Source organism: Microtus pennsylvanicus, chromosome X, assembly GCF_037038515.1.
Source record: "Microtus pennsylvanicus isolate mMicPen1 chromosome X, mMicPen1.hap1, whole genome shotgun sequence".
Lineage (NCBI taxonomy): Eukaryota > Metazoa > Chordata > Mammalia > Rodentia > Cricetidae > Microtus > Microtus pennsylvanicus.
Genome location: NC_134601.1, coordinates 118275632 through 118300900, shown reverse-complemented (window position 1 = coordinate 118300900; position 25269 = coordinate 118275632). Strand labels below are relative to the sequence as shown.

The 25269-nt window shown below is 40.5% G+C and overlaps 1 protein-coding gene across 14 annotated transcripts in view; it reads left to right on the top strand.

The window, feature by feature from the left end:
- The window catches only part of Reps2 (RALBP1 associated Eps domain containing 2), a 274896-nt gene that overhangs the window by 224929 nt on the left and 24698 nt on the right, over positions 1-25269 (top strand). For all 14 annotated transcript variants that reach the window (XM_075956744.1, XM_075956743.1, XM_075956736.1 and 11 more), the window contains 2 exons: positions 19143-19226; positions 22222-22367. In XM_075956744.1, coding sequence (XP_075812859.1) covers positions 19143-19226; positions 22222-22367 — 230 coding nt within the window. The remainder of the gene's footprint in view (positions 1-19142; positions 19227-22221; positions 22368-25269) is intronic.

The following is a 25269-nucleotide window of genomic DNA, read 5'->3' as shown; positions in this document are numbered from 1 at the left end:
CTGTGCACTTCCAGCCCTGGACAGAAACAGATCTTCTGTGCTCTGCTAGGCATTTGGAGGCACTGCATGGAGGAACTGGTAGAAGCTTAAGTAGCTGTTGTGGTGGGAGAAATGTAGTTTTAAGGAAAATGTTTTTTATAATCAGATTAAAGAGAACAGGGGCAAGAAGCCCTCTGATATGATGTGTAGAATTTTAAGAAGTCATTCCAAATGACAGTTGGAAGCTACTTTTAGAGAACATTCTCTGAGAAAAGGAGACATTGTGTAGTTACCTAGTTACAGCATTTCTTGCTGTTGCTGGATTCAAGTAAACAGTTTTCAGAAACAGTTGTTCTCATGCATGTCTCTGGGTATGTAAGCTCAGTGCCCACGCTCTCAAGTGCTAGTTTTGCTGTGGCCAGAATTCTAGCCTGTAGGTTATTCCCCCTCAGAATTTACAATGCAGCACCTCCTTCTTATCTTCCATTTATTGGGCTACTGCCATAGAGTTCACTGCCAACCTATTTTTGATTCCTTTGGAGTGACTTTGCCTTTCCTCTGGGGTAGCTTTTAATACTGTAGTCTTATGTCATTGTGATATGAATAGTCATGGATTTAAATTGATGTCAGGTGACAGGGTACATATTCCATCTGGAAAATCATGTGTTTAATTTTAAAACACTCCGAACCATATTCCCATGGGTTTTGCTCTTATATTTATTTCTTCCTTAATGCCACTTGGCTATATTACTCCATGTCTTTCAACACATCTATTATTTCTAGTAATGCACTGGCTCCAGATGAAGTAGTCATCTTCTAATTTAAATCTCTGTACAGCCTAGAGTTTTAAAAAGATTTAATTTTATCTTTAAATTTTGTGTATGAGTATCTATGTGGGGCTCTGCACAAGTGAGTTCAGTAGCCTTTAGAGGCCAGAAGGAGGCATCTGATCCCCAGGGACTGCAGGAACAGGAGCCTGCAAGCCACTGAATGTGGGTGCTGGGATCTGAATTCAGGTCTTTTGCAAGAACAGTATACATTCTGTATTGCTGAGCTAGCTTTCCAGCCTAAAAGGGTTTGATTTTGTTTTTAAACCTTTATCAGTATTCTTTGATTTTAGAATGCATGTGGGGTTTTTGTTGTTTTTGAATTAAGGGGCAGAGCCTCACTCTATAGTCCAGACTGGCCTTGAACTTGATATGTAGCCTAGGCTGAACTTGAGCTCTGTCCATTAGCTCCCATATTCAAGTCTGGGATTACATGTGTGCGCACCACCACACGCAGATTGATTTCATGTTTTGTTTTTGAGAGAGGATTTCTCTGTGTTGAGTAGCTTTGGAGCCTGTCCTGGAACTAGCTCTTGTAGACCAAGCTGGCCTCGAACTCACAGAGATCTGCCTGCCTCTGCCTCCCAAGTGCTGGGATTAAGGGTGTGCACTACCACCACCCAGCTGATTTCATAGTCCATTCATATATATATATATATATATATATATATATATATATATATATATTAACCTATTCTTTTATTTTTTCTTTCACAAGTTATTTACTTTTATCTTGGAGAGTTGAAGACAGAATTGTGCATTTTATAATTTGTTCTATTTTAATTTTCATCAGGAGTGAAATGATTTTTGTGCTATCATCTTAGTATTAATATTAGATTTTGTCTCCTCCACTTTGGATTTTTTTCTTATGAGTTTATTTTGAGCTTTGAGTTCAAATTTCATTCTTAGTCCTCTGGGCTCTTCATTTCTAGTGCTTCGGGGCTATCACAAACCCATACCTGTGGCCTTCATTGTGGAACCAGTTCTTAGACTTGAGGTTTAATACGTTTATCTGGTGTGGCTATCAATAATTCTCAAAGATGATACCAGATGGTGACTTAGTCTAGTACCATGCTGTGATCGTCTACAAATGCTCCTGATTTATGATAAGATTATATCTCCTCAAACTCATTGAAAGTTGAAAATAGTATAAATTTAAGATGCATTTAATACTTTTGACCTATTGAGCATTATAACTTAGCCTAACCTATCTCATATATATTCAGAATATCTATATTAGGCTACAGGGTTCCCAGATCATTTAGCACAAGCCTGTTTTGGATAAAGTATTGACTATCTCATGTAATTTAGATTACTGAAAGTAAAAAGCAGAATTCAGTTACTGGGATGCTTTTGAACACTTGTAAACTTGACAAGTCCTAAGTTAAAGCATTGTTAAGTCAGGGGCTATGTATTTGTTTACCAATTCTATTTCTAAGTACACAGCTTGAGTACTTTCACAAACTAGCTTGATTTTATAGTAAAACAGGCAGTAAGGCACTGCTGTAGCCTCTGACTTCAAGGGGTGAGTGTGGTATCACTTCCCTGCCTTACATGGCTATTTTATTAGTGTGTCTGTATGATGTGTGTGATGTGTGTGAGTGTGTGTGTAATCCAGATGACAAATTTTGGGAGTTGGTTCTGCCCTCCACCATGAACTCCAATAAGTGAGCTCAAGTCCTCAGACTTGTGCAGCAAGCATCTACCCATCGAAGCAGCATCTTACTGTCCATACAAGGCAGTTTAATCTGTGTTATTGTGCTTTACACAAATGCACAGCTGCCTCTATCCACATCAGAAACCCTAATTTGTCTTACCAAGTTGTGACTTAGCCATTAGAAGCCTTTTGCTTGCTCCTGTACATGTCCTAAGTCTACTTAATGTGAACACACTTTTATGCTCATCCTTTGGGGTATCATTTCATATCATTTTACCGCAAAGGAAGTTGAGGTTCTAACAGTTGGAAGTGAGCTACTTAGAGCCTCTTGGCTAGTAGAGGACAGAGCTTGTACCTATAGACAAGTAGAGCTGGAAAAAGTTTTTGGAGAAAGAGATAGAAACTTTATGATGAGTGTTTAGATGGAGATAAAATAATTTGCTGCATGTCATCAATTAACTAGAGGCCTGTTATGCAAAATGTGACAAGAATTTCCAGTTCCTGCTGCTACCAATCATTTTCTAAATGTGAAATCTTTTCTCTCATCATCTGAAATGATTAAAGTACCTTCTCTAGTGCTTATAAAACCATCTCGCCTCCCCCTCAAGCCTCTAATGCTCCTCTGTGGTCCATCTTTATTATAACAAAAGGTCAGGTAGAACCTTTATTGAGCAAAAAGATACAACTTTGGTATGATAATATTCCGTGCAATGTAGAATTGATTTGAGAAGTCTACAGAGCATAGAGAGCCTGTGAACCCTCCTTACTTCATTCATTTATGAAGCTCTTCGTGCTTATGTGGCAGTGCTTTACAGATGCTAACCCAATTGATGCTTCTATGGTAATGGTGGTGATGAAATACCATGACCAAAAGCAACTTAGGGGGTAAGTGTTTATTTTAGCTTCTGATTCCAGAGGGTTAGATTCCACAATGGTGGGAGAGGGCATCATACAGACAGGCATGGCGATAGTCCACACAGAGGGAAGGGGGACAAGGCTGTAAAATTTCAAAACTCACCTTCATGACATGCTCTACAAGCAAGTCTCGATCTTCTGAAGGTTCCATAACCTTCCCAAACAACCTTCAACTGGGGAGCAAGTATTCAAATACATGGGCCTATGTGGGACATTTCTCATTCGAAAAGTACCACAGTGCGCGCTCTCTCTCTCTCTCTCTCTCTCTCTCTCTCTCTCTCTCTCTCTCTCTCCTCTCTCCTCTCTCCTCTCTCCTCTCTCCTCTCTCCTCTCCCTTCCCCTTTCTTCCCTCCCTTCCTTTCTGTATTTTTTTTTGTTTTTTCATACAGAGTTTCTCAGTGTAACAGTCCTAGCTGTCTTGGAACTCACTTTGTAGACCAGGCTGACCTCGAACTCACGGAGATCTACCTGCTTCTGCCTTCCGAGTACTGGGTTAAAAGGCATGTGCCACCACTGCCTGGCTCATAATTAATTATTTTCTTAACAACCAATCAGACACATCAGGAGTATATTATATTTTTAAAAACTTTTAAAATGAAGTTTGTTTATCTCATTACTAGTGACTTGATTTTTTTATTGGTCTTTCCTTTTATTATGCTCCTTATACTGTCTTGTTGTATAACTTTGCTGGCATTTTTTTCTGATCCTTGCCATTTGTTTGTGTAGTAACTTCAGGCTTTAGTGGGATGGACTGACTATAGGACCACACTTCGCAAAGAACGATGGGAACACAAAGGTAGGGATAGTAGCCGTATTCTATAGCTCCTTCACAGTTCCTTAGTCTCCGAAGGTAGTCATTTCCCAAACCATCTGCCTTGCATTTCTCATGGTACCTGGATATAACTATCCTATTCCATGTGGTTCATTTATGCCCATCTCCTCGTGCTTCACTGCTAAGGATTATAGGCAGTAGCTAGCCATTGTTTTCCCTTTAAAAAACAAGATAGCTTGCTTCCCCCCAGGGGGTGAGTTAGGGTTGATTTCCAGGTTCCTGAAGTCCTTGTTTCTCTTATTCATCCCCCTTCCTCATATCTAGACAGTGACAGAAAGCAAAAAACAAAACAAAACAAAAACAACAGCAACAAAAAAAAAAACGAAAGCAAGAAACAAAAATGTACTCTGGCCTCAATGGGCAGTGGCAGTGGAAGATAATAAAAATTGAGCTTTGGGATGCACTTAGAGAAAGGAACTAAAAACATGGGCTTCAGTTTTGAATCTGTCTCTTACAGGCTCTGTGACTTTGGGCAAGGTACTTATTGTCTCCATGCCTCAATTTCATCTTGAAAATGGACATAGTAGGAGTATCTATTTTGATAAGTAAAAGACTGAAAATCTGTAGGTCACTTTTTACCTGACATATGACTGATATGTATATGTACTCACATATATGTACATTTATGAATGTATATACTTCCAATAAGAGTTCACACACACACATATATATGAATGTATATACATTCAATAGGAGCTGTTAAAATTATTATCACTCCGGACATATACATTCAGTAGGAGCTGTTATTATTATCACTCCAGGCCAAGTAAAACAAAAGGATGAGATCTAGTTGAAAAATGAAAAAAAACTTGGGATAGCCAGAAATTAGTGGCCACGAGCCCATAATGAGTGCTGGGCTAGGGCATGTGACCACTTGTAACAAAAATTACTTTTCTTTCTTCCTTTCTTTTTTTGGTGGTAATGGGAAGGGTCAAACCCAGTGTTTCACACATGCTAGGCCAGTGTTTTACCCTTGAACTTCTTTACCAACCCTTTGTTTTTGTTTTATGGCTTTTTTTAAGCAGTCTTGTTATATAGCCTAAACTAACCTCTAACTTGTGATCCTCCTGTCTCAGCCTCCCTGGTGCTGGGATTACAGTACTTGTAGCACAGCTACTTTCAAATCACTTTCTTCTTCATGTCTGTGACCCTCTCTGAGCTTGACTTCTGCCTGTATCAGCACCAGTTTCCATTCATAACAGAAATGGGAAGGCGGAGAATGTGTTGGCAAGAGGCATGTGCACGCCATCTTTCTTCAGCCTTCTCTCAGGGAGAACACAAGTCTAAAGAGAATTCTTACACCAGTGAAGCTAATGTAAATGAGATGAACGGGTGGAAAGTAGGGCAGACCATCCATCCTATCTGTCATTGAACCTACAGTCTCCCAACTCAGGGAGCATGGTGCCTGTGTGTATGATTTGTACGTTTATTATTTTTTTTTCTTGAAGACTTGTGTCTGACTAAGGTGCACTATCTTTCAGAACTAACCAGCAAAAGTCTTGATAAATATCTTTTATTCAGCTGGGAACTTCAAAAGCTTGCTGTCTTGAAGAAGAACTAAATAAGGCTGCCCAGAGAAACCAGAATAAAGCAGGTTTTCTGCTCCCTCTGAAGTGCCCCACTCTGCTGCCAACCTGATGGCATGTTGCTCCCGTCTCTTTCTGGAGGATGTAGTGGAAGCCTCGTTTGTAGGCCTTCAGTGCTTTTAGTTTGGTAATATTGCAACATTTTCCCCTTGTGCTTCACAGGCCGAGCAAGGGAGAGGTGTGCATCATCAGCTCACTGGTACAAACATGCTGTGTGTTGGAGCTTGACTTGCCTCTGACTCCTTCCTGGGGATTCTTTACTGCAGGCAACATGAGCATCTACCCCTTGGGATCACAATAGCGATTTTACTTTAGGGCACTGTTTTAACCCGATTCTTGTACATTGGTTACAACAGAGCAGTACCTTTGCAGTTGCTTGAGGTGAAATTTATTTTTGTATACATTTAGCTAGTGCCACTAGGTGGCACTTTAGGGACATTGCAGGAAATTGGCTCTGCTGAATTTATGTTTTAGTTTTTATTGATGTCTAATGTAGGAATATTGAAACGTGTACATTGAATGTGAAACTCAATAAATTTTGAAAAGATGAACAATACACACATGTAATATACACACAAATAAAGAATATAATCCACATTCCAGAAGTACCCTCCATCCATGCTGTTTTCCTGAAACTATCTCCTAGTTTTAGGATTAGCACTGTTGTGGCTTCTAACAGTATAGATTAACTCTGTTTTTCTACTTTACATAAGTTAAATTGTGTATTATGTACTATTTTCTGACTTCTATTCTTAAGAGATATTTGAAACATCATATGTGACCATTGCTGTATAATATTCTACTATATATGCCAATATCTTAGCTTGCTCGTGTTGGTGGATATTGGGTAGTTTTCAGATTTTGACAATGATGAATAGTGCCACTCTGCACCATCATGTCCAAGGCATTGGGTGGTTGAATTTAATTTCTTTTGGATATAAAGAGTAGAATTTCCTGGGTCATAAGCTAGGTTTGTGTTTAACTTTCAGAGCTACTACAAAACAGTTTTGCAAGGTGTTAATGCAGGCATGTTTCATTGGTGGCCATCCATTTCCACTTGCACATTCTCTGTATTCTCAAATTTATTTATTTTTGACTTTTGGAGACAGTGTCTTACCATGTAGCCTTGGATGGTCTGGAACTAGCTGTGTAGATCAGGTTGGCCTTGAACTCATGAACTCTGCCTCTTGAGTGATGAGATTAAAGGCATGCATCACCATACTCAAGCATATTTATGTATTTTATCTTATGCATATGAGTGTTGGTAGCATGCATGTCTCTAAAGCACATATGTGCCTGGAGCCTGTGGAGGTCAGAAGAGGGTGCTGGATCCCCTGGAACTGGAGTTGTAGATGGTTGTGAGATGCCCATGTGTGTGCTAGGAGTTTAACCCAGGTCCTCTGCAAGAGCAACAAGTGTTCTTAACTGCTGTGCAATCTCTCCAGCCCACTTAATTGTGCATTCTCAGCAGTGCTTATTTTATAATTGCTTCCCAACTATTCCATAGTTTTTGTAGCTCCTTGTTGATAAACTATTCCTAATTGAAAATTTAAAGCCATTTTCCTCTCATAGATAAAGCTCATCCAGAAAGGGCTGTGTCAACCCAAATATAGACATTTAATAGTAATAATATTTAATAGTAAGAGTATTAAATAGTATCACTATTAAATAGACATTTAATAGGAATAGCTTGACTGTGTACTAAAAGTGATTAGAGAGGGTACTATTCTAATACTCCATCGTTCAGAGACAGCAATGGGGGAGAAGCAAAGAGTCTTTCTTAAGGCCTCATCATGAGATGCCTTTGAATTGGGTGCTTGTGCCTGTTTGGGCAGTCAGGAAGCTTGCATAAGGCATCTTTATTCAATTTATGGGCAACCCAACTCTCAAAAGAAGCCTGCCAAAGACAACCGTGTCTGTGAGGACTGTGGTATGGATTTCACTACAGGTGTGGGATAGAGAGAGCGATGTGCAGACTCGGCTCAGATCTCTCTTCTGTTAATAGAAATTGCAAACAGAAGAAACCAAACCTCAATCATGGTTAAAAGCTTGATTTATTTTTTTATCCCCCAGTAAGGTACCCCTTTTAGTTGTAAGAACAGGCATGTTTCATAGTTGTCCATAATCCAGTGGGTTTTCACAGTCCTTAAGGGGTTCAACCATGTGACTGCTGAACCCAGGGTTTAGTTCATAGTTGTTGATTTTACCTATCACTGAAGTATGTTTGGGGACTTTGGCAGTGTTTTCCCTGGGGTCCCCCAGGTTGGATTGGTATGCTGTGAGGCGACTGTGGTGGAGGTAGCCATGAAGTCTGAAGGTTTACAGGCACTGTATATTTTAGCTTCTCCCCTCCAGTACTGATAGGAATAATATCCAGTGACACAGATTCAGGTTGTGGATAGTTTGTGGCTTTTACTCTAAACTGGAGCCAGCATGTTCTCTCTGTAGGTTTCCATCTCTTCAGTAATGGAGAAAATGTGCCTTACATTGAAATTGCTTGCTGTTTACAATAACTGAAACTATGCCTGAGAAATCAATTGTACTTTTAGCCCTAATAGTAGCTGCCATTATTGAACAGTTATATAATTCTGCTTAGCATTCTGGACAAGATATTCTGCTTAATCCTCACAGTGCTGTGAATTAGATAGATTATCCTCATTTTGCTGATGAGAAAACTACAGCTTAGAGAGGTCAAGAATGTGACCAGGTTACACACTTAGTAAGAGCACACACTGGATTTGACTCCATCATGTGTACCCAGTACTTACTTTATTCTGCTATTCCCATTGCTTCTTGTTCAGTGGCACACAAAGCAGTGTTGAGTTTGTTTCTGTCTTTTTCCACTTGTTGATTGTAGCACTCCTTGTTTGATCGCAAGTAGGCTAGGCACTGGGAAGATGTAACAAAGGAAGGCACACATTATGCTTTCCAGGACCTTACAGTTCAGTTCTGTTTCACTATTTTGCAGGTGACTTGGGTTGTGGATTCTAGTAAAAATTCTTGTGAGTCCTTAGAATGCTCTGGAAACTGGTATTGGACTGATAGGGTTTGCTGTGGCTATGGTGCTGCTGGCTGTTTTTTTTTTTATCTTCTATGTTTAGGTTTTATCACATGACTTTCTGGTGTGGCTTTGCTGAGCAAAGATGTAGCCAAGTTAAAATCAGGCACTCACTGACATTTAGGCTGCTGAAATGATGCTGAAAGATTCCCAGAAGGCTGCTGCAGCTTTGCCCAGTTATCTCTCCGGAATTTAGCTCTTGCTTCTGGGATCTTCAGTATTAAACAAAGCTTGAGATTCATTTTTTTTAACCCTCCAATAGCATGGATATTGCAGAATTTTAAAAGTCACCAATTATCTATACCTTGGCAAAGTTCTGCAGTTAAACTTCAAAAATAAAATTGGACGTTTCTGTTCCAAAATCGACTTTTAAACCAAATCTTACTACTGATTGCACTTACAGAGTTTCATGACTTACTCTTCCATTCCATAGATAAGTAGCTGAGCAAACAATTCAGAAGCTTAGTCAGTCATTACAAGAGCACACGTGGCCCAGTCCTGACTAGCATCTTGGAGACTTGATTTTCTCATCTCTTAAATGAAAAATTTGGTCCATCAGTGGCCTCCAGTCGGTCTGGGCTGGCTGTGTAAAAACCACAGTGGGGCTTGTTAAAAATCTAAGTTTCTAATACTCTACTCCTAGGAGAATTCTGATGAGGAAAGTCTGCAGTAGTGTCTTGATATCTGTAGTTTATTAAACTTCCCTATATAATTCTCTTCTACCAGCTTTATTTGGGAACCACTGGGCTGGAAGATGTGGAATGTAGCTATGCCCAGAGCAGGCTCTATATGTTTGAATGAAACATGTTATGAGTCACATGATGGAACCTCTGCCTGGTAGAGGGGTTGTGTTGTGTGTAGCAAACCTTAGGCTCCCACTATATGGCTTTGAGTTAGTATGAAATGTAAGATAAATTACTCCAACGCAGGATGTGTTAGTCTGGAACCAACAACTTAAATTCTGGGGTAAAAAATCTGCTCAAGTTTTTGCAGTAACCCAGGTAGGAAATGTGATGAGCACCTAGGCTCAGATCTGGGACTAGGACCTTTGTTAAGTTAGCTTGCCTCAGTGGAACAAGAATTGTATTGTATTGTATTATTATTTAAAATTCACAGATTGTAATGCCACATGATTGTTTCTGTGTTTTAAAGTTTATTGTCTTATGTTTATGTGCGTGTGTATGCATGCACATATATGCATATATATGCATACCCTATATTGCACATGTGGAGGTCAGGGGAAAACTTTTGGGATTTGGTTCTCTCCTTCTACTATGTAGGTTCTGTGGATTAAACTCAAGTCATCCAACTTAGTGGAGAAATTTCTACTGGCTAAATCATCTTGAAGGCCTCTATTATGTTTTTGACCAGGGATGGACTATGGGTACCTCTGTTAGGATTACTATTTGCTGTGATGAAACACCACGACCAAAAGAAACATGGGGAAGAAATTGTTCATTTTGCTTGCATGGCTACATTACTATTTGTGGTGGTTTGAATGAGAATGATACTCATAGGCTCATATATTTGAATGCTTAGTTCCTAGTTGGTGGAACTGTTTGGGGAAGGATTAGGAGGTGTGGCCTTGTTGAAGGACGTATGTCATTGGAAGTGGCTTATGAGGTTTCATAAGCCCATTCTGGGTCTTAGTCTCACTCTGCCCACCATTTGTGGATCAGAATTAAGGTTTCAGTTGCGGCTCCCACAGCTTCTCTGCCTGTCTATTGTCATGCTTCCTGCCATGATGGTTATGAATTTGTCCTCTGAAACTGTAAGCAAACCCCCAGTTAAATGATTTTTAACATAAGTTGCCTTTGTCATGGTGTCTTGTCACAGCAATAGAAAAGTAGCTAAGATGCTATTCATTATCGAAGGAAGTCAGAGCACGGACCTGGAGGCAGGAACTGATGCAAAAGCCATGAAGGAATGCTGCTTCTTGACTTGCTCCTTATGACTCACTCAAGCCTCCTTTCTTATAGACCTAAGACCACCAGCATAGAGGTGTTCTCACCCACAATCAGCTGGAGCCTCCCGTATCAATTATCAATTAAGAAAACGCTCTACAGGCTTGCCTGAAGCCCAATCTTATGGAGGCATTTTCCAAATTGAGGTTCCTTCTTCTTAGATGACTCTAGCTTGTGTCAAGTTGACATAAAAAACTAACCAGCACCGTGGGCCATGACATTGAAGTCAAATGGTATGTTCTGAATTCATTCCAGTAATTCTAGTCTCAGTGTTCTCAAAGTATATTCCATAGAGCATTGCTTCTGCTGGATACTAATAGAAATAACATGAAAGAAGTAAATGAAGTCTAAGAAGTACTGTGGTTAAGCAGAGGCAAGTGGCTTCCTTTCCCTCACAGCATTTCAGAGCATGGAGTATATAATGTGTTCCATGAAGTTTTAAGGAAGAGATAGGCGAGGTGATGCTTTCCAAGCTGATCCTTATATATTTTCCTTTTATATCAAGGGTTGGCAAACTATGATCTATGGCCAAGTCTATCCATCATCAATTTTTGTAATAAGGTGTCTTGGAGCACAGCTATGGCTATTCATTGTATTGTCTGTGGCAAAGTAACAGTAGAGACTGCTGTCCCCTAAACCTAAAATATTTACTGTATGTCCCTTTATGGGAAAAGCTTGCCTGTCCCTGCTCTAGACAATTCATGGATTAATCCTCCCTGGGTAGCTGCATTAGGGAGTTGCTGCCACAGGGAATTATGCGGCTTATTCTAGCACCGTGTTGTGCTACATCTGCTTAATTATATTTAGTTGTTCTATGCCCATAGTTTTTTCTCTTGCTTTGAGCTATTTTTGCTCTTAACTATTTACCCATCATCCAAGGTAAAAACTTGAGGTTCTTATTTTGTTCTTTTCTTTCACGACCATATTTCATCAGTCACCAAGCGTGTATCTGGTTTCTAGTCTAAATATACTCATAACTGCCTGTTCCCATTCTTGTCTACCTGGCTTATTTTATTTACTTATTGTTTATTTTAGTTTCTTGAGCTTTGATCTTGGTAGATAGCCCAGACTTTCTTTGACCTTGCAGTTTCCCTTTCTCTGTCTGAAGTACTGAGATCACAGGTGTGCACTACCATACCTGGCTGTAACACGGTTTACATAACACTCATCTCTTGTTTCCTTTTCTTCTTCAGTATTATAATCGAATTTGCTTCACTCAGTTGCTTCCTTTCCACTCATTGGATCCAGAATAATCTTTTGAAAATGCATAGCAAATCAGGTCACTCTCTACATAAAGTCTGTCAGTAGCCCCAGTACCCTTGGGCTAAGCTACAAATTCTCAACATTCACAGATATGGGGCTAAGTCTGGCCAGGATAACAGGAAGTGCTGTGCTGTTTCTTAGGGAAAGAAATGTAATTTAAGAAATTAAGAATTTACTAAAAAGATTAGCCATTCCCACGCTTCTACCTCATGCAGTGTAGAAAAGCATAGAAGTGGGTAATAGTACCAAATATGTTTTAGATAGTGCAAGTTCATGTTCCATCCCTGCCAGCCTTCTTCTCCCACACTTTCTCCTTGCTTTACCCTAACCAGATCCTAAACTCTGGAACATTAGATCACCTTCAAAAAAGGAAACTAGGCCAACTAATATGTGTAACTGTCTCTAGACGAGGAATTTGGGAGTGGGTTGGTTGATTATGTGACTCACAGTCTCCCTTGAAGTTATTGTCAGGATATCAAGGAGGGATGGTCAATTGGGCTGGGGGATCTACTGCTAAGAGGGCTGTTGATGGGACACCTCACTTCCTTGCTCAGATCCGTGTTAGGACTGCTTGGGTGTCCCTCATGATATGACAACTGGCTTCCTGCAAGGCAAGTGATCCAAGAGTCAGAAAGACACACAAAGGCAAAAACGAACAGCAGGGGAAAGTGTGTGTGGACACTTGAAGTCCTCTCTTCTGGGAGCATACTGTGTAGTGCCTCATGTCAGCATCCCTAGAAGCATGGCCTGAGGTGAAGATTCTTAGAAAGGGATTTATTAATGGAGCTCTCTTCAGGAAAAATTCCAGAAAGAGAAGAGGTAAGCATGATGAAAGGGAAAGAGCTAAGTCTGCTCTACACAGGGGGATTTGGGAACATAAATTACATCTCAGAGTTATCCTCTTTGAGGCAGGAAACTTGCCTTTCTATCCATCTACAAGTGAGCCATTATCTGTGAACTGCTGAGGGTGAGTGGGGTTGGGAGGCAGGCTTCCTCCATTGAGAAGATAACAGCTGTAAGACCTTAGTAGCCAGCACTCAGAGCAGCTAGTTGGATGGGTGTACCATCTACATAAAGCTGATCTAAGCAGGACACTGTGGAACCTTTGACAGCTATTTGCCTCCTTCTTATATCAATACTTTTATCATTGTCCCTGGCATGCCAAAGACAAAAGAAATCTCTGTAACTAAATAAATGAATGCACAGAAATGCTTAGCCTCTCTGGGCCGATGGCTGTTTCTGGTAAGTCCACTGAGCAAAGGCCATATTGTCTCATCAGTCATGGTAATGCAAAGTACCAGGTTAATTTTTCACATACAGAGTAGTATCACGTTGTTATCTAATGAGACTTTTTCATTGCAAAATTAAAATGAAAATATTTACATTTGTATTAGAGGAAGAGGAATATTAACATTAAAAGATTGTATATATGTAGCCAAAAGCCAGTGGCTGGGAAGGTGATAAGCCCCATTAGGGAAGCTATTGCTGTTCTTTTGTTTAATGAACATGCATGCCTGTCATATTGCCTGATAAAAAACTATGTTTATGACCATAGATTAGTGCTACTGTCAGCTTTGGTTAAAGAAGGCACTTTTTTTTTCAGTGAGTGGTGGTTAATACAGAGATTTATAACTGGTCAAAGTGTTGAAAATAGTGACTGTTGAATGTGCAGCCCTAATGGGACATCTACAGTACCTCCTACAGGGCTTATGAGACATCACAGGAGAGAAGGTGGAAAGAATGGAAAGCTGGAGGAAGAGGGGGAGTGGTGTGCAATGCTGACTTCCAGACAGGACATGGTCTTTGCACCTTCGAATCACTGAATTTCCAACTATCTGTACATGACCAGTATACAGCTAGGCCCATTAAAATCTGTCATGGCAGGGGAAAGAGCTCATGAAGCCCACCTAGCAGTCAGTGCGACTGCAGATGCGAGAGATTGTCTTCAGTGTGCTAGCAGTGCCCCTCGCCTGTGCTTTTCTAAGCAACCCTAATGAAACTCAATGAGGCACCAAAAAAGAAAAAGAAAACAACAGAAAGACAAATCCAAAAGTAGGACTCATAACGAAGAAGAAAGGATCAGTGGAGTGGAAGGGAGACAAGAGAGTGTAACAGGGTGAATGTGATCAAAATACATTATATATAAACATACATTTTATATATATATGAAAATGTCATAATGAAACTTGTTATATACAAGTAATATAAACTAAAAAGTTATGAAATAAAATGTTATATGTATTATCTATAAATACATATAAATATGTATTTTGAACCTTTGCCCGAGTTTCAGTGACTTGGCTCTCTGCATCCTGACTGAGTATATGTTGCTTCACATGGAGCCTTGAAAGCAAGACTTCTGTTTGTAATATCAGTTAGAAACCAAATATACACTGCTTTTAGTAGGTTTGGGAGTTATAGTTCAGCTCATACAACCAGGACTTTTGGACAAAGCCATACTGCTGTGGGAGTAGACACTTTCCCACCTATGCTTTCTTGAATCCACAGAGGAAAAAACCAGCTACCGAGGAATTCCTGATTCCATGCGCCACCATTCTTCCAAAACTGAACATTTATAGCAGCGTGAAGAGATAGCAAATGAACCTGCCCAGTTTATTCTGCCACTCAGCTGCAAAGCCTGATGGGAGGCTCATGCCATTTTCGTGAAGGAAAACAGCACAGCTTATTGAGATGAGACAGTTTTGCATGCATAAATCTCAACTTCATTTTTTTCTTTTTTTAAAAAAAGATTTATTTATTTATTTTATGTGTATGAGTTCTCTATCTGCATGTACGCCTACATGCCAGAAGAGACATTAGCTCCCACTATAGATGGCTGTGAACCACCATGTGGATGCTGGGAATTGAGCTCAGGACATCTGGCTAAGAGCAGTTGGTGGTGGTCTTAACTACTGAGCTATCTCTCTAGTCCCCATCTTTAATTTTTCTTACCACCGAGCTAATTTTATTTCCCTGTGCCATTTTCTGGCACCTACCTCCCCAATTCCTATGCTACATCCTTTGTGAGATTCATTCCGTTGACTACTCAGTAGACGAACCCGTTTTGAATCAGTCGTGAGGTAACAGAAGGTGGTAGGGAGGTCCTTACCTAATATTATACAGTCATTTGTTCTTAGTCCTAGAGCAGGGCCACTGCATACAGTTTCAAGAAGGCATATTCATAAATGGAAAAGCACCATCTCAGGCAAATCTTTCCACTGCCTCCTCAGCTTGCTACCTGATAGCTGCTTATTTTTAGGGGGCAGTAACAAAGAAAGTATACTACATCTGCTGTGCTCACACAATCCTCATTTATGTCAAAAAGGTCACTTTGTCCTTTCCCTCAGTATTTCCATAAGGAGACTCACTTATCTCCACAGGGAATTGGTGGAAGACACACTTCTCTGTCTGCTTTGCAGTGGGAGAGAACTGGAACATCAAACGTCAGAATACCTGGGCCTGCCACTCCTCCTCTGTTTTCCTGCCTGCTGGGATTTGTCCCTGAACACCTGTGGTCCCTGCAGGGGCATGCATGCATAGACTTGGAGCCAGAGCATATACCTTCCAAGTAATAAATTGCCAGTGACAGGCAGGAAGGGACCTCAGGTTCGAGATGGATTCTTCATCAGAAGTCCTGTATTTGAGTGGATAGTGAGGCCCCCACTCAGCTGCTCAGAAAACTGACATTTGACTCATGGATCTTGGAGTGTGACTCAGAACTCCCAGAGACAAGGAAGTGAATGCTACACTTTCCAGACTGCTGAAAATGTATGGAACTTCACTTGAACTCGACATACCTGAAAACAAGCTCTCCTCTTTCTGCTTGTGGTGATTTGAATAACAATGGTCCCCATAGACTCAAATGTTTAAGTGCTTAGGGAGTGACATTAGGAGTGGTGTGGCCTTGTTGGAGTAGGTATGGTCTTGTTGGAAGAAATGTGTCACTGGTGGTGCACTTTGGGGTTTCAAATGCCCAAGCCGGACCCCGTGGTCTTCTCTCTTTCTACTGCCTGCTGATCCACTTATAGAACTCTAAGCTCTTTTTCCAGCATCATGTCTGTCTGTGCAACTCCATGACTCTTGCCATGATGATAATAGATTAAACATCTGAAACTGTGAACAAGCCTCAATTAAATGGTTTTTCTTTTATAAGAGTTGCTGTGTTCATGGCATTTCTTCATAGCAATAAAACCCCAGCTAAGCCACTGCTCCTTCTCAGCTTCCTCTCTGAGAGACTGGCCTCAGTCTTCTGTGGTACTCCAAGCTAAATTTTTGCTTGACTGAGTATATATAGGCCTTTGTGACTTTTCTTTGGACCTACCTCTCTTGCCATCCACACATCTTGTAGCTGATTGCATCATACATGTCACTCAGACCTCAGCTGAAGCATTATGGTCTTAACTGTTCTACAAGAATGTGTGCTCCTATAATCCCCACTCTTCTCTACCACATTGCATTGAAACATGCATCTTTATTTATTTGCCTCTTCCACTGAACTTCCAGATGGTTGTAAGCAGAGGCAGTGCCTTGTTCATCCTTGAATGCCAGCATAGCCAGTCAACAGCAATTCTCTGATATACAATGCCTTTCATGAACAGCATTGAGGCCTGCAGGTATCTGAGATGTATTGTACCATGGTAACGAGCCTAGCTTTAGAATTTGAGACCATGGTAACAAGCTTAGCTTTGGAATTTGAAACTGGCCTCAGACCTTGCATTTGTATCGCCTTTGGGTGAATTCTTGACTTCTTTAATTTTGTCATCAGTAGTCTGGGGATACTAACTACTTCTTAAGGCTGTGATGATGTGACATAATTCATGCAGAACACTTGAGCAATATGTGATGCATACATAGAGTTCAGTTTGTCATAGAGTCTAATCAGAGCAACAGCAGCAGCATGAATGACACAACTGTCCCCAAGGGAAGGGGAAGCTGTAAGAAGTACATGGAACTTGGAATCAGGCAGTTTGAATGCTTTTATATAATTTAAAAGAGGTAGAGAATTGTTTAGGATAAAATGCAGGAACAAGGACTGGAGATATTTGATAAAAGAGTGCATGCCTCCTATGTGTGAAGCCTTAGGTTCAATCTCCAGTGCTGTAAAATAACTAAATAAATAGGCCAGTGAGTTGGTGCAGTGGGTAAAGGTGGGTGCTGCCAAACCTTGCAGACTGAGCAGAATCCCCACGACTCACATCTTGGAAGGAAAAAACTGATTCCCCCAAGAGGTCCTCTATAGCTTCCACACATGTACTGTGGCCCATATGTACATGTACAAACAATAAATGAATTAATTAATGAAAAATAAGTACAATTCAAGAGTAGATGGGATTATCTTGGGAAAGAATGAACAGGGGAAGGAAACTGAGTCAAGAGAACAAAAGACAGAGAACCCCAAGGAAGTCCCTATTTCAGGGCCAAGAGCAGTCAGGACAAGAAAGGGAGATAGAGTAATTACAACTGGGAGATTGCCACTTTTCAGCCACCTGAGGTTACCAAGGGTGCTATTTTGGAAAGTAGGTAGATGAGGAGAATACAAGAAGTGGCCAAAATCTGCTACTGTTGGCTCCCTGGGAGCCAGCCTGTTCGGTAGTGCCACCGGCAAGAAGGCACACTGTAGGAGACTAGAGACAGCTGTGTGAGGAGCAGAGTGGCCATTGGCTGTGCTACAATGTGTGTTTTTGTGGTGTGAATTAGTTTTGGTGTAAACGAAAGACTGATACGAGTGAAATGTGGGAGTCACTTTACTCCTTAGTAGCTGGTTTTCTCATCATGCTAATATTTTCCATCACTGGTTAATAACAGCCAAAAGCAAACTACTCTAACACAGCTAAGGCAGCAAGCCCTGGGGATACAGGGAGCCTTATGTAAGGCCCATTTACTCTGTGTTCCATTTGGCTATGTGCTGTGTCCTGAAATGCTTAAGGGGTAGCCCTCATCAGTCTTTATGCACCCAGTAATCAACCTTTCCAATTGTTGTACCCATTATATATATATCCTTCCTTTTTAAAGGTAAATGGCTATATTTATTAGAGTGTTTTATTTCTTTAAAGATTTATTGTGTGTGTGTGTGTGTGTGTGTGTGTGTGTGTGTGTAGGTGCATGCAAAGACTAGAAGAGGACATCTCTCTTGGAGCTGGAGTTATAGATGGTTGTGAGCTACTTGGTGTGGGTGCTGAGAACTAAATTTCAGTCCTCTGAATATGTAGTTCTTAACTGCTATGCCATCTCTCCAGCCCATACAGTGTTTCAATTTTAGGAATTTAATATTAAAATTATGGGTCTTTTATGGTGCTGATGGTTTTTCTCAGTGCTCCTTAAGTTATTTTCTATCCCTTTTTCTGTAAACAGAGACTGTTCATTTCCCAGCCACCCAGACTTAAATAATCACACAGAAACTTTATTAATTATCACACAGTTTGGCTGATGTCTTAGGCATATTTCTAGCTAGCTCTTACATCTTAAATTAACCCATTTCTATCCATCTATGTGTCACCACAATGCTGTGGCCTACAGATAGGCATCTTTCTCCTTCAGCAGCTACATGGCATCTCTTTGACTCCACCTACTCTTGTTCTCTCTCTCTCTCTCTCTCTTTCTCTCTCTCTCTCTCTCTCTCTCTCTCTCTCTCTCTCTCTCTCTCTCTCTCTCTCTCTCTTTCTGTTCTGATTTTTCACCTGGCTTTACTCTGCTGAGAATTGGCTCAAACAGCTTTATTCATCAACCAATAAAAGCAACACATATATGCAGAAGGACATCCCACATCATTTCTCCTCTGATAATTTTTATAGTTTTTGTAAAGTATTGGGTTTTAAGAAATCTATATGTGAAAAATATATGAGATGATCATGGTTCTTTTTCTTGAATAATACTGGCAAGAAATGTGGAAGGGAATAGCATGGTCTTTGGTGGAGAATTTTGCCCAAGCATCAACAGACTTAACTGAGCTTGCCTGCCACTTAGTCTAGATCAGTGTGACTTGGTCTCTCCAAGTGACTTTTCCAGAGTGTGTTTTGTCATATGTTTACCTTATGTATGCCTTCTCTTTGATCTTTCTGCAGTCTGAGCCAGTGTCTGAAGCTGACTTACACCCTCAGCTGAACAGAGCTCCTTCCCAAGCGGCAGAAAGTAGTCCAGCAAAGAAGGTAAGAGCAGCAGAAAGAAATTGCTGTGCTGGTATAAAAAGTATAAAGACCCACCTCTGGGCTTCTTACAAGTCTACCACTTTAAAGTTTCCACCGAGGTGAATGTGACTGATTCACAGCTCTGAAGCATGAATTCTTTCTTCAAATTAGGATCCTGGAGGTTCTGGGGCTGGACTGTGAATGTCCTTGGCAGTTTTGACTCCCCTCAACCTTCTAGCTAAACATGGCTGCCTTGCTTTGGGCAAGATCAAAAAATGTGGAGGGCCAGGAGAGATAGCTTAGAGACTGCTCTTGCATAGGAGCTGGATTCAGTTCCCAACTCCCATATGGTGACTCATTGCATTCTGACTTCTGTGGGCACTGCATGCATATGGGACACATACATACACTTGGGCACATACATATAAAATATAAAAATAAGTATTTTTAAAATGCGGGAAGAGCTGGATGGCTTTAATAAGACTTCATACATCTGCTAATGAGGCAGGTTAGTATAGAAATAGCTTAGAAACTTTGTACTCCACTTGGTTTTGGATATGCACACATCACTCACCCAGAAACCTAGGGCTTTTCCTTGAATCAAGTTTCATGTATTCCCCACTTCAAACAATGGCATTAATTACTTCTGCCTTGTCATTTATTTAGTAGTTATTCTTTTGTGGTCAATTTCCTTTGAAAAATGCCCCAGAGAATATCAGGGATGAGACACAGGGAGTCCATCTGGGCTGAGCTACTTTTGGATACATGTGCATTAAAGCAAACTGTGTCTTCAGCATGAACTTTTAAGGAAAACCTCCTATTTACCATCTTAAGTCTATGCATGATTGGGCATGCATACGATTCAAATCAGATGTATCATAGAAAAGCACATGTATAGTGAGAAAAAAGGCTAATATAACTCAAGCCTGCCAATCAAATACAATCCTCCATATTATACCCCTTAGCAACCAACTTCTCCTTCTTTTGAACCTCATTAAAGAGAGCCCCAAACATAGCCTGTTGTTCCTGGGGTCTCTAGCTCAAGTAGCCAGTGATTTCTTCAGCAATTCCCATACTGTTCAATAATGAGACTGACTTGTTGCCTGCTATGCTTTAAATCTCTTTAAGTCAAGCTTCTTGCTGCTTTGCCATTTTTGTGATCATTTTAAAATTCTTTGAAGAAGACACCAACAGTCTGAGACCATCTAGTTCAGACATTAAAGACCCAGTTAGCACCTCCTGTGTGTGGAACACTCTTCTCTTCTTGGTACCATGATTTATTTCTAGTTTGTTCTTCTTTGTTGTTGTTGTTTAATTCATTTTTAAAATTAGCATGCAGAGCAGTAAGTGGCACTATCACATTTCCATACGGGTTTGTTTTTGTTGGTCCTCCTCTCCTTGTTCCCCACCTGCTGATGTTAGGAGCTTTTCTTGCATCTTTGCCACCTTTACTTGCCTGGCCATGTCGTGGGGCCCCATGTTCTCTGCACAACTAGCACTACTCACTAAATATCATGTTCCCCATTTCCTTTCTCGCCCTCTTCTTGTTCTACAGCATTGTCTCCTAGGCCATTCTCTTAGCAAAGAGAGTGGCCTTGCAAGGTGACATAGAACCCTCTAAGGAAGCAGATCAATTGTTTCATTGAACACATTGACGTTTTTGTTTAACTTCATGTAGTAATCATGAGTAGGAGAATGATCAATACATGACTAAAACCATTACAGACTTTGAAATTGTCTGTCTGTCTGTCTGTCTATCTATCTATCTATCTATCTATCTATCTATCTATCTATCTATCTATCTATCTATCTAACATCCTGACCACAATTTCTCCTCCCTCATCTCCTCTCAGACCCTCGCCCTCCACTGCACCTCGATTTACTCTTCCTCCTCTCTCTTCTGAAAAGATCGGGCTTCCCATGGATATCACCCAGGCATTATGTCTCAAGTTGCAGTAAAACTAGACACTTCCTCTCCTATTAAGGCTGGACTAGGCAATTCAGTAGGAGGAACAGGTCCCCAAAAGCTCGTATTAGACAGCCCTTCCTCCCAGTGTCTCACAAGAAGACCAAGCTACACAACTGTCACATATATGCAGAGGGCCTAGTTCAGTCCCACGCAGGCTCCCTGGTTGTTGGTTCAGCCTTTGTGAACTCCTGTGAGCCCAAGTTAGTTGATTCTTTAGGTTTTCTTGTGATGTCCTTGACCCATCTGGCTCCTACAATCTTTTTCCTTTCTCTTCAGCAGGGTTCTCTGAGCTTGGCCTAATGTTTGGCTGTGGTCTGCATCTGTTTCTGCTGGTTGCTGGATGACTATGGGGCTAGGCACCGATCTATGAGTAGAGCAGAATATTGTTAGGCATTGCTACATTGACATATTTTCCCTCCAGTAGTGTTTGGTTCTATCCTAGATCTCTCGGCCATCCAGCCTCTGGGTCTTGGTGCTTCAGGCAGTATCAGGGCTCACTTCAATGGCATGGGTCTCAGGCTGGACCAGTAATTGGTTGGTTACTCCCACAATCTTTGTGTCACCTTTACCTCAGCATGTTCCATAGGCAGAACAGACTAGGTTAAAGGTTATGTGGCTGGTAGATTCGCCTAGTCACAGGAAGTGACCAGTTCAGGCTATGCATCCTTTTTTGCTAGGAGTCTTAGCTGGGGTCACCCTTGTAGATTTCTGGGAGATTCTCTTGCACCAGGTTTCTACCTTACACTGAAATGACCCCTTTTCCAGTTAGATCTTTCAGTACTCCCCCCCCACCTAGTCCCTCATGTTCCCATCCCCACTTGACCCCAGTATATTTTTAAAGAAAGGCAGGTGGGCTGTTTGCTGCAACCCACTGCCAGCAGCCCTCCAGCACTGGCTGAGCCAAGCATCAGCTACAGGTCTGTGGTATGTAGTTTGAACAGAGAAGTGTTCTGATCCTGGGGACAGAGCTGTGGATAGTGGCACGATGGATGGAGAGATTATTAAACAAATCTTTTTGAACACTTTGGGTTTATTTTTGATCCACAGGATGCACCACATGCTCAGCCTCCATCAAAGCCTATTCGCAGGAAATTCAGAACTGAAAATCAAACTACAGAAAGCCAAGAGCCTGCTGCTGCTGTTGGAGGGGCAGCGCCCACAACAATGGTGAAGCCCCACCCAACAGTACAAAAGTAAGTGGTGCAGATGAGTGAAAAGATGCTGGGGAGCTTTCTCTTCCATCTGCATGCATATGTATTTGTCAGTGTGTTTGCATTTATTCTCCTAGACACAGGGTTTTCTGGCTGGCATAGTCATCTCTGCCACAGCAATGGTTATTGTGATGGTGGTGGCATTAAAGAGTCCCAATCTGACAGGATACTTTATAATTCAGAGGATTTAGCCTGACCCAAAGGATCAGGCAAATCCTAGACTAGTGTTTGGTTTGGTTTCCTGTCCTCCTTCTCTCTTTTTATTTTTTTCCTCTTTTGTGTTGGTTCAGATTTTGCTATGAAGGAAACAATATGGTAACGGCAATATTTCTTGCCTTATCTCATAGACCCAACTTTCAGCAGAAGTGGGGTATGATTTAAAAACCATGTAATGTTCCTGATATTGGTTTCCTCAGTACTGAATGGCACAACCTGACCCTCTGTAATGCATGCTTTAGCATCTGGAACACATACTGGAGGGCTTGAGACACCATGGACAGGACCGAACTTGGAGATAATGGTGTTCTGAACAAACCGCTCTTACCTAGAACACTGTCTTTGAGAAGATTGTTACTTAACTCAGTCTTTCTCTAGTGACATTAAATGAGACATTGAGGGCAAAATCCTGCTGTTGTCACTTGACTTGAAGTGAGCCTCGCTGGCCAGTATCACTAATACTTGAGTTCCCTTGTGATGTTTCTGTAGAGACCCTTCAGGTCTCAGGGACTCTGTAGCTTTCCTTCTGCTACACTATTACAGAAAGAGCAGCAACAGGTTCTGTAGGTGATGTCAACAGCTTGTATAGAAGCTGGGTCCCATTTCCTTTCGAGGACTTTTCTTTCCCCAAAGAGATAGTTCCCTAAAAGCGTCATCTGGGACAGAAAATGGTTTTCTGTATCATTTTCACCTTCCTAACCTGTGGGATAGATTTCTTTCAGGCACAAAGATGGCTATTTTTTTCCTCCTTAATTTCAGCTTCATGTTAATTCTAGTCAGTCAGTGGTGCTCACACTGCCCTCCAAAGTAGATGGCAGGGCACCCAGTGACTTTCACACAGAGAACTGTTGCTTTTCATTTTGGGGTTTTGGAATCAGTTCTGATTAAATATAATTTGCATAGCATATACTTCAGTGTCTTTTAGTATATTCACAAAGCCATGTGATTATTCCCACAGTACAGTTTTGGAACATCTTTTGTTATCTCCAAAGGAATCCCCATGCCCAGTGGAAGTTACTACCCACTTTCCCTTTCCTTCCCAGTTCTTGGAAACTTCTAATTTACTCTCTGTTTCTGCTTGGCTTATATTCTGCAAAGATATAGTCATGTATCATGTGGTCCTTGGTGCTTGGCTACCTTTTACATTTTAGTGTTTTAAGGTTCATCCATGTTATAGCATGAATTAGAGCCCAATATTTTAATGTAGAATACTATTCTGCTCTATTAATATTCCACATGATATTCAGTGATTCATCAGATTTTTGGGTTATTTGAGCTTTTTGCATATTAAGAATAATACTGTAGAATTATCTGTGTTCATGTTTCTGTGTGGGCTTTGTTTTTGTTTCTCTTGGGAAACAAAACATATGGAAATACACATACGGGTAAAATTGAACTTACATGGTGATGCTATGTTTAACACATTGAGGAAGTGCCAATTTGTTTTTAACAATGACTACTCTAATTTACATCTCCAACAATGTAGCAGGGTTCTAGTTCTCTATTTCTTCATTGGTATTTACCTAGTATTAAATAATACTATGTATTACATAGTAGTTATGTAGTAATAATAATTACTATGTAATATATAAAATATTTTTTATTTTTTGTAGTTACATCATTCCTCCTCTTCCTTTTCTCCCTCCAAACTTTTTTTATGTACCCCCTTGTTCTTTTTCAAATTCATGGCCTGTTTTTTCCTTAATTGATATTACACATATATAGCATTCCTAAATATATAAATATTCAGTTTGTATTATGCTACTTGTATGTATATGTTTTCGGAGCTGGCCATTTGGTATTGGATAGTCAATTGGTGTGCTCTTCCCTAGGAAGACTGTTGCTCTTTCTCTTGGCATTTCTTAATGTTCCTTATGTAGGGTTGAGGCCTTGTGATCTTTTACCTGTCCATGTTAGCATGTCTATTGATATCATCTTTTTTCAGGTCATGTTTAGACAGTCATATATCCTACCTAGTGACTGTAATGTGGTATCTCATTGTGGTTTTGATTTGCATTTCCTTAGTGATTAATAGTGTTGAGCATCTTTTCTTGTGCTTATTGTCCATTTGCATGCACTTTTGGAAAAATATCTATTCGTTATTTGCCTACTTAAAAGTGAGTTATGGCTTCTTAATGTGGTCTGAATACAGCTCCCATGTTAGATACATGATTTTCAAATATTTTCTCCTCTTCTGTTGGTTGTGTTTTCACTTTTTGTTGGTGTAGTTTGAAGTACCAAGTTTAAATTGTGTGTGTGGTGTGTGTGTGTTTGTGTTTGAGACAGGATCTCACTGTGTTGCCCTAAAATGACCTGTAACTTGATTTGTAGACCATGCTGGCCTTGAACTCACAAAGCTCCACCTGCCTCTGCCTCCTGAGTTCTAGGATTAAAGGTGTGCACCTCCATGTCTAGGCTTATATTTTTAGTGTCATATTAAAAAAAACATTGCCTACTCCAAGTTCACAAAGATTGTTTACTTCTGAAAGTCTTGTCACTTCATAACTGATGTTGACATTTATGGTCTATTTTGAGCTCATTTTGTATATCATGTGAAGATGGGGTTCAACTTCATTCTTTGACATGGCAATTATATAGTTGTCCCTACAATGTTTATTGGAATGATATTTTCTACTTTTCATTTGTTCTGTGAATGTCCTTCAGCATA